Source organism: Mytilus californianus, unplaced genomic scaffold (genome assembly GCF_021869535.1).
Source record: "Mytilus californianus isolate M0D057914Y unplaced genomic scaffold, xbMytCali1.0.p SCAF_7, whole genome shotgun sequence".
Taxonomy (NCBI): domain Eukaryota; kingdom Metazoa; phylum Mollusca; class Bivalvia; order Mytilida; family Mytilidae; genus Mytilus; species Mytilus californianus.
The window spans coordinates 18,544,362-18,561,829 of record NW_026262723.1 but is presented as its reverse complement, the minus strand read 5'-3'; the positions used below and the strand labels follow the sequence as shown (position 1 = coordinate 18,561,829).

At 34.0% G+C, this 17,468-nt stretch overlaps 2 protein-coding genes across 5 annotated transcripts in view; one reads left to right on the top strand and one right to left on the bottom strand.

Moving 5' to 3' along the window:
• The window catches only part of LOC127708262 (oleandomycin polyketide synthase, modules 5 and 6-like), a 207,880-nt gene that overhangs the window by 140,710 nt on the left and 49,702 nt on the right, over positions 1-17,468 (top strand). The window lies entirely within an intron of this gene.
• LOC127709903 (patched domain-containing protein 3-like) overlaps positions 1-17,468 on the bottom strand; it is a 232,152-nt gene that overhangs the window by 177,876 nt on the left and 36,808 nt on the right. For 2 of the 4 annotated variants that reach the window (XM_052215596.1, XM_052215594.1), the window contains exon 5: positions 14,872-17,394. The exons of the other annotated variants lie outside the window; for them this stretch is intronic. In XM_052215596.1, the coding sequence (XP_052071556.1) occupies positions 15,965-17,394 (1,430 nt within the window). In that variant the 3' untranslated portion in view covers positions 14,872-15,964. Of the gene's footprint in view, positions 1-14,871; positions 17,395-17,468 lie in introns of those variants that run through there. 4 annotated transcript variants of the gene reach the window in all.

The window sequence follows — 17,468 nt, the reverse complement described above, 5'->3', positions numbered from 1 at the left end:
CATCTTTTACAATATTAGTTTCACAGAATTTCTTGTTTGAATCAGAGTGATCCTTTTTACAAAGTACGATTTATCCCTCCCTAAGACAAGATAATAGTATCTTCGTTGGCCATTCTTTTTTTTATGGAAAAAAGTACCAATTCTTTCAAATTTGTTTGGATTTGGGAATACTGTGTAAAGTGTACTAGTGTCAAATGTTTTAATACTATTGCAAGTGGAAAGAGACTAAGATTGTATGTATTCGAACAGATCTTCGGAATTTTTAAGTATCCACATCTGGTTCACGTCGCCTCTGGAGTAGGTAGTTTTACAATAACTTCGAAGCCGGGCTTTGATTTCTGATGTTTATAATTTGGAAAGAGGTTTCCTGGAGCACTTAAAAGACCCATCAATATAAGGATGTTGATAAGGGCAATTGTGTAATTCAGGTATCCAATACAGTGAAAGAAGATCCAGGTCTTCATCTTTAATTGAAATTTTAAAGAAACATAGGACAGGCCCAGATTAATCAGGATTCCCTCCTTGGTAAGGGGGAATATGTTGAGTTTCCAAGTGAATCGTCAGTACATAATCCCTTTAACAAGCACTTTATGTATTGTGATTTACACACACAAACGATGTTGTTTGGGGCTTTATCTGCGGGGACAACAACATAATTGTCATTGAAATAGGACAGGTGCTTAGCAATACTGTGGATTCATTTTTATTCGTGGTATACCAATTTTCGTGGGTTTCGTGGGTCACAGCGAACCACGAATTTAAGAATTCAACGAAGAATAATCCCGAGAAATGTGTATGGAGTCGGATGTTTATTTCCGGTTATGTTATGCAGTTCTAGTATAATGTTGACTAGCGATTAACATGTTAACATAACACTTGTTTTTATTGAAAGAAGATACAAGTATTTTGATTAAATCAATAATAAATATATTAAATATCAGTGATAATTTACTTTTTAAAATTTATTAAAACTGTTCATGGAAAATTTGGTAATTACCGTGTCATAGTTTGGTTTACTGGTGAATAAAAATCAATAGGATTAAGTACAGGTATATTGCCCGTAGGTAATATTGTTTATGACAGGAACATTTATTTTCACACCTTTTACTTATATGACTGTTTATTATATCGTGATTAGGGAAATGAGCTTTCAATCATAGAGTTTTTGATGCCTTATATAAAATTTCGACAAGAATTTATAAATTGTAAAACAAACAAATAATAAGTTGTCTCTGTCCATTATTGTAGTAGAAGTTTTCAATGAACACTTTAACCTAGAATGACCAAGCGAGGATTTTGACAATTCAAAACTTGTTCAATGAATTCCTTCTTTTTTTGGGGGGTTATTATTGATCAAACCAAGGAGGTTATGTGATCTCCTAAATCAAAAAGAAATCCACGAATTACGTATCTGAATTTATTTATTTGTTGTAATCAGCGATCCACGAATTTACATATACCACGAAACGTCTTTTTTTTCTCTATCCACGAAAATTGATACCCACGAAAATAAATGAATCCACAGTATTTGGGTCTTTAAAGATCGATGTAGCATGTGTATTCATAGACCCATTCAGTTTTTTAATTCTAATTTGTTACTACGACCTCATTTAGAAAGAGTATCTACGTCTTCTTTTTCGCGTTTAACTTTAGCCCATTGCCTGGCATAATCGTCGACTGAATCCATCATTATTTTGAAATTGTGTTTCCAATTGATTGATTTAGGCTCTCGATATTTCGGGCCTTTGTATAACACATTTCGCAGATAAGTGTTGTTAAAAATGTTCATGTCACCAGTAATTACGTGGCTAGTCGGATTTTATACGAATGGGGAACAAGTACAGGGGAAATCAAACGCTGGGGCTTTAGACTTGAATTAGTCAATATTGAAATCCTGCAAAACGCGTTTGTAATTGAAAGTTTTGTTAGCGATTGGTTTGGTATAGGTATAAAAAAGAGTAACAAAATACCAAACTCCAAGGCAAATTGAAAAAGTGGGAAGTCTATAAAAACTGACAAGATAAAAGATCAATTAACGGAACAAGTGAAAAACAACTATATGCCATATTTCCGACATAACATATAAGACATGATAGGTACAGACTGATGTTTAAAGTAGGGATGTATTTTTGAGTGAACTGATTTATGATTAAGGATATTGCTCAAGTTGATGGCAACGAGACCTTTGTTGGCTATGGAATGTTTTAGAAAAAAAGTAAAATAACAAAAATACCGACTTCCAAGGAACATTCAAAACGGAAAGTCCTTTAACAAATGGCAAAACCAAAAGCTCAAACACATCAAACGAATGGAAAACAAATGTTATATTCCTGACTTGGTACAAGCAAAGATCTTTTCATCTTTTCATCTTTTCCAATGCGAACTAGTCTGAAAAGTCTGTGACTGTAAATTTAGTTGTTTCAGTATGGTTGTTATTGTATTGATCTATATGTATAGGACCAAACACATTTGTTTTAGAAGTTTTTAATTAGATATGTCAAAATATGATCCAACATATAGTGATCATGCATCTTGTTTATGGGATGCAAGGACACATATTATAACGTATGGCCATATATTATAACAATACATCTATACACGAGCTATTTCTTTATAATATGAAAATAATGTTTACATGAGCGCACACTTGGACACGTCGCTTTTTTTTTTAAATATATATACAATGCTGTAAGAGAATAGGAGACCGACAGACACAGGAGAATATACAGTGAACAATCTATTAGAAAAATTAAGAAACGGGGATACAGGCGGACACAGCTTAATTTCTATATAAGAATTAAAAAAAAAAAAAAAGCAGAGGCTAAAGGCAAACACAACGGGACACAGTGCTATTTCTGTATACACTTTTAAAAAGCAGGATATACCAGAAGACACAAGCGGGCTACACGTTTCTATTTTTGGGAGACAATTTGATGGAACGTTAATTCTGCATAAAAGTAAAGACACAAGGCACATGCGAACAAAAGTGGACAAAGCATCAATTTTGTATACATAATTAAAGAGAGAAGACAGAAGGTAAATTCTTTATAAAGTTAAGAATCAAGGGCTACAGACGGAACTGGACAAAACGTTAGTTCTAAAAAAGAAGAAGTAAGGGACATAGAGGGGAATATACGCGGACACAACGTTAATTTTGTATAAAATCTAAAGAAACGGAACTACAGGCCGACTCAAGTGGACATTGAGCTAGTTACACATGTTACATCTGTATTATAAACATAAAGTCAACCTTAGTCAAATGTTACTAGGTCGTTTATCTATAGATTGTAAAATAACCCAAGAATAACAAATAGGTATGACCAATCACCCAAAATGTGCAATTGGTCAATTGATCTTTGTCCATTGTTGTCGTCGCCTTAAAAACTAAAACAGTATCAAAGTATCATTAGTTAACGTTGAACATTATTTAATGTTTATTGGTCTCATTTGTTTTAAAAACTTCCATATTTGTCGTTTTATTATCTCCTATATATCATAAATTCTGATTACCACACACGGTGATAAAGAATATCATTTTTGCGCAGGCGGAAGTTTGCACAATTTTTTCCTTGTTTTTTTTTTTTATCTCCTATAGATCTAAATTCTGATCACCGCAAACGGAGGTAAAGAATATTATTCTTGCGCAGTCGGAAGTATGCACAATGTTTTCCTCCGCTCAAATTTTAATCTGTAGGTAAAGTACACTGATTGGGATTGAATGATAACACATTTTACGAACATATGTATATATATTTTGTACGTCCTGTTTTTATATTTCTATATTTTTTTTCACAGAAATATGATATAATGAAGTTTTTTCAATTTTTTTGTAACGCGATCGACCATCCCCGCCAAATAAAATAAGACGATAACTTATATTTAAACAATATATTCTTTGGAAGATATTTTTCGGTAATTTTGGGAAGCATTATTTATTACTAAATTTGTTCGGGTTCCGTCTTGATATTTTTCAGTAGGTAATAATCCTTCTTTTAAGAAATGTAAACAGAAGTGTGCATCCTCATGATATGGGTCACCAGCTGGTCACCACGTTTTCATGCAATGCAGATCTATATTTATCATGGAATTTTATGTGTAACTGTGTACATATGTTTTATACGTCACGATCTTTTTTATTGATATCATGTAAGATAAGTGGCCATATAATGAATTTTGCAAAGATTTCATAAATTATATTATCAAACTTCATGTCAAAATGCCAGATTTTGATTGGCCAATACGAGAGTGTTAATTTACTCTATTACCCTTCATGGAGACGCTTGATCAAGTGTGCGCTTTATCAAATACGACTCTATCCTGTGGCAAATACTCTATTACCCTTCACGGAGACGCTTGATAAAGTGTGCGCTTTATCAAATACGACTCTATCCTATGGCAAATACTCTATTTCCCTTCACGGAGACGCTTGATCAAGTGTGCGCTTAATTAAATACGGATGGTTGTTATGTACAAGACGTCATAGTTTATTACTTTGAACTTGAATTTTAATCATCTTTATCACTTCGGTGTTGACATAATTATATCAATTATATGGTACCTTTGATAACTATTAACACCACTGGGTCGATGCCACTGCTGGTGAACGTTTCGTCCCCAAGGGTATCACCAGCCTAGTAGTCAGCACTTCGGTGTTGACATGAATATCAATTATATAGTATTTTTTTCTTTTTATAAATTAACTGTTTGCAACAGTAAATTTTTTTCGAAATACTAAGGATTTTCTTATCCTAGGCAAAGATTACCTTAGTCGTATTTGGCACAACTTTTTGGAAGTTTGGGTCCTCAATACTCTTCAACTTTATACTTGTTTGGCTTTTCAACTATTTTGATCTGAGCGTCACTGATGAGTCTTATGTAGACGAAACGCGCGTCTGGCGTATCAAAATTATAAGCCTGGTACCTTTGATAACTATTAAAACCACTGGGTCGATGCCACTGCTGGTGGACGTTTCGTCCCCAAGGGTATCACCAGCCTTGTAGTCAGCACTTCGGTGTTGACATAAATATCAATTATATGGTTTTTTTTCTTTTTATAAATTAACTGTTTGCAAAGTTAAAGATTCTTCGAAATACTAAGGATTTTCTTATCCCAGGCAAAGATTACCTTAGTCGTATTTGGCAAAAATTTTGGAAGTTTGGGTCCTCAATGCTCTTCAACTTTATACTTGTTTTGCTTTTCAATTATTTTGATCTGAGCGTCACTGATGAGTCTTATGTAGACGAAACGCGCGTCTGGCGTATCAAAATTATAAGCCTGGTACCTTTGATAACTATTGACAGTAATAACAGAACATTCAGTATAATAAATTAAATAACACATATCTGAGAGGGTGAAAGAGCAGATTGTTACCCCTCGAAAAGACATTGTCAACCTTGGCTTCGCCTCAGTTGACAATGTTTTCTCGGGGTAACAATCTGCTCTATCACCCTTTCAGCTATGTGTTATTTATATACTGTTATATAGTATCATCAAATGATCACGTGACATTCTTTTGGTAAACAAACAGTATCGGGTCCGTTCGCCCTGAGTTCGTTCGTCCTATTTTCATAAAAAAAAATATTATTAATGGTATTAGGTTTTATGAACCTATTCGGATATTTATATGGTAAATATAATTTACGAAAACGTAAACTATTAGTTAACAATGTCATTTAGGACAATAACTCCTATGAGAAGTCGACGAAAGTTTCGGCAATGTCAGATCATTTTTGCTTTATAAAGTTTCAATCTATCTATTATAGATTCAAAGTAATAGGCAAATACACAACACATGGTAAAATTGTCTTGCTGACCATTTGTGTTATTTAAATTGCCATCTATCTATTATAGTATTCAAGATAATAGATTACAAAAAACCCGCAAACTATTGTCATTTAAGGGCAAAAACTCCTACGAAGAGTAGACAAAAGATATCGGTAATGTCTACTTATTTTAAGATCTTGTCTTAAGGATCATTTTGCTATATAAAATGTCTCTCCATCTATCCTAGTTTTAAAATAATAGGCAATAACACAAATAATTGGTACAATCGTCTTTTAGGGGTATAAACTCCTATAAGGAATCAACTGACAATTTCGGGAATGACGACTTATTTGTCGATCATGCCTTGCATTTTTGAATATTTTTTTGCCTATTATCTTCAAAATTATCACAGACAGAGAGAAACTTTAGAATACAAAAATCCTCTATAAAACTACTTTTTTAGCTCTTCTCATCACTTGGCGTCCGTCGTCAGTCTTCCGTCGTCCGTCGTCAGTCTTCCGTCGTCCGTCGTCGTCGTCGTCGTTAACTTTTTACATTTTGAACTTTTTCTAGAGAACCTCTGAATGGAATGGAACCAAACATGGCATGGCCGCCAGCGGGGGACTTAGTTTAACATAGGACCTTATATGGGTTATACATACAAATGTCTTCTTTTAGAGAACCGCTGAATGGAATGGAACCAAACATGGCATGAATGTTCCTTATGAGGTGTTGACCAAGTGTTGTTACTTTGCAGTCGATCCATCATCCAAGATGGCCGCCAGCGGGGGACTTAGTTTAACATAGGACCCTATGGGAAATACATACAACACTGCTGAAGGTTCTTTTAGAGAACCTCTGAATGGAATGGACACAAACATGGCATGAATGTCCCTTATGAGGTGTTGACCAAGTGTTGTTACTTTGCAGTCGATCCATCATCCAAGATGGCCGCCAGCGGGGGACTTAGTTTAACATAGGACACTCTGGGAAATACATACAAATGTCTTCTTTTAGAAAACAACTAAATAGAATGGAACCAAACATGGCATGAATGTTCCTTATGAGGTGCTGACCAAGTGTTGTTACTTTGCAGCCGATCCATCCTCCAAAATGACCGCCAGCGGGTGAGTAAGTTTACAAAATGTAACATAGGACCCTATGGGAAATACATACAAAATTTAATGTCTTCTTTTAGCATACCACTGAATAGAATGAAACCAAACATGGCATGAATGTTCCTGATGTCGGAGGTGCTGACCAAGTGTTGCTACTTTGTTGCCGATTTACTGTTCAAGATGCCCACCAGGACATTTTACTAAATAACGGGACCAATATTGAACCAAATTTGGCCTTAATCATTATTTGGGTATCTGTTATGATTTTTATCTATCTTTACATGATTTCTAAAACCAAAGTAGAGTCAGGTTAGCGACACAGGCTCTTGAGAGCCGCTAGTTGTATTTTTGAAGTTTCTATCTTCAATATTATAGGCAAAAGTAAAAAAAAAAAAGAAACCAATAAAATGATAAAAAAAAAATAGTTTGACAGTTTTGATGTAAATGGACAATAAAAAGATCTCAACTTTATGCCTGACGTTTTTTCAGATTTTCTCTATCTATACGAATGAATGAATGAACGAATGAATGAATGAATGAATGAATGAATGAATGAATAATTTATTAAAGTGCAACCTGAATTGACATAATACAATATACAAAAGTTATGCTCATTCATATTTTCAGCAAGCGATATAGGCTTACGAAGCACTGTCATTTAAATTTTTTTGTTGAAATCGTTTCATGGTTGTTTGTACTGTTAATTAAGACTGACAGAGCACTATCATGACTATTGTTCAAAATTGTTTTAGCACTGTAGAACCAGGTATTTTTGTAGCGTGTGGAAAGATCGACATCCCAGGGGAATACTTTATGACATATCCTGAAATCCGGCAATTTCATAAGTCTACACAATAAACGAACTATATTACGTTGATTGTTCACAAGTACAAAAGTCCATCCCATGTCTCATGTTATTGTTGGAATCGGTGAGGTTTTTCAAACACCCAAGAAAGTTCGAACAGCTCTTTATATATATAACAAAGTTCATTTTACCAATATGAAGGTATTTTGATGAAAATGATCCAAGCGGCTGTTGAGAGCTCTTTCACAGAAACAGTGTAGTCCATTTTTTCGGATATCATTAAGCCTAGATAGCGATATTTATCTACGAAAACAATCCGGGTATTTCCAAGGATAAATACGAAATCTCATCTAACGGCGGTAGATTTCCGAACATGCATAATCTTCATTTTATCAATATTGACCTGTAAACAGTTTAACTTTTTCCATTCATGTAAAGTGTCAAGTAAGGTTTGTAAACCAAGATGACTATCACAAATAAACACAATATCATCTGCATAGAGTAAGCAACTGACCATATCATTTTCAATTGGAACTCCGGACGATAGACTGTTAGCCTGTGGCACTAAGCTGTCTATGAATAAAGCAAAAAGTATTGGAACAAGGTTGTCACCTTGACGTACATCAGTATCTATCGAGAACCATTTCGTGAGTATCCCAGGTGATAATTGGACAGTAATTATTGGTTTTGAATAAAGAAATCTTATCGTTTTGAACACATTCCCTGATATTCCTGAACTGAAAAGTTTATTCCACAAAATAGTGTGGTTGACCGAGTCGAATGCTTTACTAAAGTCTACAAAACATATTTCATCAGCTTTCTCTGCCGAATTGTGCACAAAGAGTAAATGTGACCTAGTCCTGACATGAGAAACCTAAATCGATTATGTTTTTCGCTCAGTAAATTGTTGTTTTCGAGATATCTAACAAGTCTTTCATTCATTATATGACTAAAAACTTTAGCCTCAGTTGACATTAGACTGATGACTCTAAATCCCAACGGGTCACGATAGTACTTTCCGTTCTTTAATATCGGACACATAATGCTTTGACACCACATATTAGATACTACACCATGTAAAAAGCAAACGTTATATAAACCATGAAAAATGTTAGTCAATTTGTCACTTTTTAAAATTTCATAATGAATGGTGTCGATTTCAACTGCTTTGCCATTCTTTACATTTTGTAATGTACGTTTTGTTTCTTCAAGTGAAATCGGATCGTTCATGTGTTGTTATTCCGTATCCATTGTTTCGGTAGAAGGATTGAGAGTTTCGTACTCGTGCTCTAATTGTTCGTTTAATTGCTGTAATTGCTCAATAAATTCAGATTCGGCTTGCTGGATCTCGTTGGAAAAAAGCCTTGAATATTTCTGTTTCCACCTGGAAAAAATATCATTTGGGTTACAAGATACACTCCCATCACCCATAATCGATTATCACACTATCGATATTTGTAGTAGCTTTTCCCGGACCAATTGTATTTACTTCCCACCAGAACTCTTTTGGATTCGTAGAGCCTGTAGTTCAGTGGTTGTCGTTGGTTCATGTCTGTCATATTTGTTTTTCGTAAATTGTTTTGTTATAAATAAGGCCGTTAGTTTTCTAAATTGAATTGTTTCATAATTTTCATGTCGGGGCCTTTTATAGCCGACTGAACGGTATGGGTTTTTCTCATTGTTGAAGGTCGTATTGTTGCATAATATTGCTTACATCCACTTTATTTGACCCTTGGTAGATAGTTGTCTCATTGGTAATCATACCTCATCTCCTAATTTTCATACACTGTGTTTTACTATAACTTTTAAAAAACAGAATGACCTACAGGCAAAAACAAGTAGACACGATGAAATACAGCATAACAGTTATATTGACAAAAGGGCTACCGGATGACAAAAGTGGATACAACATTAAGTTTATTAAAAAATATAATAAAAAAACAAGGGTTACAAATTGACACAACTTGAAAAATATGCTATTTCTGTATAGAATTAAAGAAACAATGGAATACAGTTGGACACAAGTGAACACAGCGTTCATGCTTAAAATTAAAGAAAAAAAATGACAGACGGACACAAAGGGACACAGTGCTATATTAGTCCAACATAAGTGCTAATTAGTGTAACAGAAAGAGGGGGATATAGACGGTCACTAGTTAACACACTGCAATTTCTATATAACAAATACAGAAACAGGGGATACAGGCCGACACAAGTGAACCAAACGTCTGCTTTTTTGAAAATTAAAGAAACAGTGGCTCCAGGCAGATACAACTGGACAAGTTGCTATTTCAGTATAATAATAAAAGAACGGGTGGATACAGGCAGACACAAGTGGACGCAACGTTATTTCTATATAAAAAAAAATAAAAAACATAGACTACAGGTGGACCCAAATAGACATATTGAAATTTAGATATACAAAATAAAAAAAACAGGGAACACCGGCAGACACTCGTGGATACAACGATAGTTCTATAGGAAAATGAAAGAAAGAATAAAAGATACATATGGACTCAAGTGGACGGAACGATATTCTTAAAACAAAAAATAATAAACGGGAGCTATAGACGGTCACACGTGGATTCACAAGAAGATTATTCCTGAACATATCTTGTGCGGTCATTACGTTTTTTATAACCTTTTTCGATTTTTGAATACTACAGAATATTTACCTACTTTTTAATTATGTTTGTCCGAGTATTATTTTTTTAAAAGCATAAAATTATCACCTCGCACTTTAAAAAAGGCATCTTAAACCTTGAAAAGAATATATTTGTTCTCTTGACTTTATAAAGCACTCATCATAAATACCAGGATTAAAAATGTGTACGCCAGACGCCAGTATCAACCACATTAATGCTTAACATTGCAAATTATGTAAGCTGTAAAATATACAAAAGGTGAGTAGTATTATAGTTTCTAATTTTATTTCATTCACACTTTATCTTTTTGGTATCTTAGATGAGTTTTTTTATTATTACACATTTGGTTGGTTATTCAAATAAAAACAAAAATATTAGTTAGGAGAACAGCTCCCTTATAGAACTGAAATGTTTGCCGTAACCTTGCTGCAAGTTTGCAGGAAAACAGAACATAGTGATTGCAGATGTTTGCTGCTATCTGCAAACTTCCAGCAAACATTGCAGCGTTTTGATGCAAGCTTGCAACAAGTTTGCAGAAACACCAATGTTTGCAGTAAGACTGCAAGTCAGAGAGTTAAGATAATAAAGAATGCTTGCCGCAAGATTGCAGAAATCCATTCTATATGTTTGCAAGAACATTGCAAGAATTATACAATATTGACTGGGCATGACTAGTTGTCTGGAAGCTAACAATTTGAAGTGTTTGGTTAGGTCATGTTGATTGTGTTTGAGAAATGTTATATGTAAGAGATCAAGGAGGCATTTTGGTACATTGATATAGGATATTTAATATGTAATTTTGTGATTACAAATTATTCATAGAAATGTAGATTTAATAAAATAATTAATGTCATCATCACACATAATTAAGTTAACTGTGTTTGAAATACTCTAGCTATTATAAATTTGGATTTTGTAACTGATTAAATATATACTACTAGTATTCAATAAGTTCATTTCAATTCTGTAATGCAATTATTACATAGCTGAATGCTTGATACACATTTGAGATTTATCTGTTTTTATTTCTTTATATGTATTTACGTTTGAGCATGCTTCATTTGTATGGTAAAATGGTTGCGGCAAGATTGCAGCATAAGTTTGCTGCAAATTTGCGGCTATGTTTTCTGCTAGTTTGCTGCAAAAAATTGCCACAAGGCTTATTTTTCGAAAAGGGAGGTTTATACAATTCTAAACCTGTTTAAACATAAAACAAAGTAACTAATCTCATCATAGAAACAATGATTAAAATTTTATACGCCAGACGCGCATTTCGTCTACAAAAAACTCAACAGTGACGCCCGAATAAAAAAAGTTAAAAAGGCCAAATAAAGTACGAAGTTGAAGAGCACTGAAGACCCAAAATTCCGAAAGGTTTTGTCAAATACAGCTAAGGTTATCTATATAGTATTTCGGCAAAATCAAAGTTTTATAAACTGTTAATTTAATGAGACCACGTGGTTAGGTATTTATATATCCTGCTTTCGAGCATTTTGTTTTTACTTTCTTTTACGTGTGGGTCCGGTGGGTCATTTTGTGATGAGTTGTTGTCTGTTTATTTTAATTGTGGTTTGAATTCTGTGTTTTCGGTACATTTCACATATATCTTATTTGTCATTATAGTCGAGTTACTCGTGGTTCGTCTACAGGGTTTTTGTTTTATGTTGTTTGTTTTCATGTGTGTTTATTTTTTGGTCTTACATGATCTTGCCATATATAACAGTTATTTTATTTTTATTTTCTATATGTATGAAAAAGTTAAGATAAAAAATCAGCTACTTCATTTATATGATTTTAAGTTTAAAGCAACTATATATGCACAGGTTTTTTTGTTTATTCACAGTTTTGATTTAGAAGAAAAACCGACATGGTTAGAAAATACAAATTATAACACCATTATAAACACAATTTCATTTTAATATTCTTGCCATGGTTAGAAAATACATAAAATAACACCATTACAAATTCAATCCCAAATATTAATAATCTTGTTCGTGTTTATAAATAAAACAAATCTATTGTATTTTTTAGAAATTTACCTGTGATGATATAAACGTCACAAAAATACGTCACTTTTTGTGTCGTTGATCCATTCATGTGACGCTCAGTTTATATATCGTTTGTGGTGTTCTGGTGTGCTGTCATAAATTCATGGGAGGTATCCGTTGTTATTCTGCGGTTTACATGTTGTAATGTACTATTATTTTGTTTATTAATGTATTTCTCTGTGGTGAGTGTTCTTGCGTTTGTTTGTACAGTATTCCTGTCACGTAGTGTTGTCATTTTAGCGGTATTTTTAACATTGTCATATAAGCGGAAGGTTTGGCTAGCCATAAAACCAGGTTCAACCCACCATTTTTTCTTAAAATGTCCTGTACCAAGTCAGGAATATCGCAGTTGTTATCAGACAGTCCGTTTCTATGTATGTTGGCGTTTGCTTTTGTTGTAGTTCAGTGTTTCTGTTGTTCCGTTATTTTCCCATTATAGTTGAGGGGTTTCCCTCGGTTCTAGTTTGTTACCCGGATTTGTTTTTGCTAAATCGAACTATGACTATTGAACAGCGGTATACTACTGTTGCCTTTATTCATACATTTGTAATTATGACCATATCAATGATAATTCATGTCAACACAGCTGACTAATGGGCTGATGATACCCTTGGGAAGAAACCCCCATCAGCAGTAGCATCGTTCTAGTGGTTGTAAATAAACTCATCATAGAGGAAATTTATGGTTTACGAGAAAATATCCAAAACGTGTATTTATACTCCTTATCCAAAGTATGGTGTTTCATTGGTTACTTCTATACTACCGATCGAGGCAAACCAAAGACTAATTTGTTATTTGCTGTACATCACAATACAACTAAATTTATGAATAAGAGCAAATCTGGTCCGCTCGGAGTCGAATAATATGTTTGGTAACATGTCTTTTTGTAGACTTTTTATGCCCCCGCCGTAGCGGAGGGGGCATTAGGTTTTACCCTTGTGCGTCTGTACGTACGTCCAAAAATTGGTTTCCGTTCTCTAACTTTAGTTTGCCTTAACCAAATGTTATGAAAATTATACACAATGCTTACTACTATAAAACACAGATCAAGTTTGAATTTTGGTGGCATTACTTTTACCGTTCTAGAGTTTACAAATGGAAAATTTGCTGAATTTTTCGTTTTCGTTCTCTAACCTTAGTTTGCCTCAACAATATGTTATGAAACTTATACACAATGCTTATTACCACAAAACACAGATCAAGTTTGAATTTAGGTGGCGTCACTTTTACCGTTCTAGAGTTATGCCCCTTTACAAATGGAAAAATTGTTGAAATTTTCGTTTCTGTTCTCCAACTTAAGTTTGCCTCAACCAAATGTTATGAAACTTATAATTAATGCTTATTACCACAAAACACAGATCAAGTTTGAATTTTGGAGGCGTCACTTTAACCGTTTTAGAGTTATGCCCTTTACAAATGGAAAAATTGCTGAAATTTTCGTTTCCGTTCTCTAACTTTAGTTTGCCTCAATAAAATATTATGAAACTTATACACAATGCTAATTACCACAAAATACAGATCAAGTTCGAAATTTGGTGGCGTCACTTTTATTGTCCTAGAGTTATGCCCTTTTACAAATGAAAAAAAAATGCTGAATTTTCGTTTCCGTTCTGTAAATTAAGTTTGCCTCAATTGAATGTTATGAAACTTATAAACAATATTTAATACCACAAAACTCAGATCAAGTACACATTCGGGTAGCGTCACTTTTACAGTTCTTGAGTTATGTCCCTTTATAACGTTATATGCAAGCGGGGGCATTATCTGTGTCCCATCGACACATTCCCCATCTGTTCTCTTGTGAGCTAATACATTAGCATGTCGGTATAGTATCAAGAAAGGTTTATGTTCTTACCACATTAAAAGAGGGGCGAAAGATACCAGAGGGACATTCAAACTCATAAATCGAAAACAAACTGACAACGCCATGGTTACAAAAGAAAAAGACAAACAGACAAAATATAGTACACAAAACACATCATAGAAAACTAAAGACTAAGCAACACGAACTCCACCAAAAACCGGGGTTGATCTCAGGTGCTCCAGAAGGGTAAGCAGATCCTGCTCCACATGTGGCGACCGTCTAATTCGGTAGGTCACATTCGCGAAAAGGGGTCGGGATTGTAGTAACGACATTAGGAACATATCCGCTATCATCTGTGAAACGGATATTCCATAACGGTCAACCAACTCGTGATGGCGTCCGTAAAATTTACGAAGGGATGATTTCAACTTCAACATTTGGAACTCTTGCTTTAAAAGTTTCCTAGTAAGCAGCAACCCTCTATTAACATGTAATCAATCTGATGATGATTGTTGTAAGATTTGAAGCTGGACGTTAAACGTTCATTCATCAATATGTAAATCAATCGTGAAATTATATTCTATCTACTTCGTGAGAATCGCCTTCTCCCAATATATAAGTCTAGGTTCAAGTCATACGACATATAGGCAGTATGAAAACCAGAATGTTATGTATAAAAACCGACAATTTTAATTGTTAACATTTTATTACATTGCAGAAATAAAATACATTGTGATACATTTTACATTTTTTTGCACAGAATCGTGTTACTATAAAAACCCTAAATAACGTCTTGGTGAAGTCCCGCAGGATAAAAGCGACACCCTTTTAACATTTGGGTTTATTTTGAAGTTAATTTTAATAAAAATAAACAATTCTGAACATTGCTGAAGAAAGCCTTTTTATTTATATATATATATGTACATCTAACTCTGTAATAACTTTACGGCAGACGTTCTCCATCGGATAACCTGTGGTTATACAGGGCTAACAACATATTTGTATATTAACCTCGTTTCAAAATTAGCCGAATAATGTTATATCTGCAAAAGCTCGAATCCCGCTGAGGGAAGAACAAAATGTATATATAATATATATTCGGCACTGGACACACTGCAGGCGGTGGTGCCTCGATGTCAACAAAGCAGGGGTTCGAATCCGCTGAGGAATTTGTTAATGCAAATCTGCTGAACTAACATTATTTGGCTAAATTTCAGACCAAGAACACATCGTTTTTTGTGTAAGCCAGGTGTAAACATAAGTTATATCTATTATATATAGGTTCAAGATCAATGAAATGATATATAGATGAACGGCAATTTGATTGTGATTTTAATTGAAAAAAATAATGTTCTGTAAAACAAATTTTACTCTCAATTTTTTTATATTCAGTAAATTCAGCGTCATTGTTTTATGAAACACCTTTGTATTATTGTTATCTGTCATATTTATCATAATGTTTTTTTTACTCATTAAAAAGTAAGGATTAGCGGACCATTCTAATATATTATGTTATGTAGATGAAATCAGTGGTCAGTACCTCAGTAAACCCAACGACGACTGATAAATGTTGCCGAGACAAATTCACATTTTAACATAACAACCATATATATATATTATATACACAGGAAGTAATGTACATGTACTGTGTTAAAATATAAGTTATTTTTGCCTTTCTGAAAACAAATGATAAAATTGCTGCGTGGTAAAAGTCCAGATAATATTGGTTTGTCTTCTAGTCGGGATGATCTGAAACAACAAAGTATCCACAAGGTAATTTTTATTCTGACCCTGGATAATCCGGAAGTGGTTCTGGTCCTGTTTGTCTAGACGTATATGCTTTATTGTTAAATGTGATTTCCTTCCCCTCAAATGTATCATTTTCGGAATTCTTATACTGAGGACCTATGTATGCTAAAATAACGGGAAGAAGAAAGACCGAATGAATCAAACCGAAAATCATAACCAAAAACATTACTTTGAAAAAGGAAAAGAATATAAAGGATGATGAAAATGCAAGCATCAAGACCCCGATAATTGTCGATATTGCTCCATTGAAAATTGGACCCCCTGCCATATCTAAAGCCTTGGAAACACGAACATTTCTCGTGCCCTCTGCCTGAACAAATGCATGGCAAATATGAGTACTAAAATCAATGCAGAAACCAACACACATTATAATATTTATCATGGTAACAGAACTGAGGGTTAAACCCCAGAACTGAATGAACCCAATAACACCGAGCATAATCATTATAACTGTTATCGTTACTAAAAGTATCATTAAAGGCAATGGCATAAAAATTGCCGTCACCAAAAATACAACTCCTACACAAATAGCAAGCGTCTGGATTGTTTGTGGGAATATTTGAACATATTGCTCGAAAAAGATAAATCCGGGTGCATATGCAAACACAGGAAGGGAAGATGAATCAACTGAGTCTCTTATTTTTGTCATTAAATCAGCCTGTTTGCTTGAGGATGTTATACTTTCAGTAAGGATATGTATTCTTGAAGCTACTATAGTATTTGATGCATCAAATATTACATCATTGACAAAAACTTCACCTGTTGACAAAGACAGGAAAGATTGGAGACCACCAATAAACGCAGCAGCAGTGGAGTTGTTGTATAAAGCAGACGATCTATATGCATGTATCCAGGATAGTAAAAAGTCATTTGAAACTTGCTGAACTTTTTGTACATTTGTTACTAATGAATTGATTTGGCTGACTGTAGAATCTATTCGATAGTCTATACCAGATTCAAAATTCAGGGAAACAATAAGACTTTGACTGAACAAATTTTGGTCTGTATCATAGAAGTCGTAATAATAAGAGCCAGACCCTACTAGATCTCTTATATCTAAACCTTCTTTAAAATCCGTGGTACCCCAAATTGAAATGCCAAGGTATAAAGCAAAGAAGACACAAATGACAATTTGAGTCGGTTTGAACAGAACGACTCGCTTTACAACTGCTTTGGGATATTTCTCAATCGGTCCTTCTATTTGGTCTCTAGATTTGTGAGGTGCACCGGCGCAGCAAAATATTTTACATTTTGGTTTGCCATCTTTTTCCATTTCTGATTTCGACTTTGTTGGTAGACATGTCCAGAAATGAAGATTTTTAGACACACGTTTTTCATTGATTGTCATACATCCGATATAATAGGTAACGTAATTCAGATAACAGAAAAGAATGGCACATCCTGCAAAGGAAAAAATAAAAATAAAACAAAAACAAACAAAAACAAACAAACAAACAAACAAACAAACAAACAAA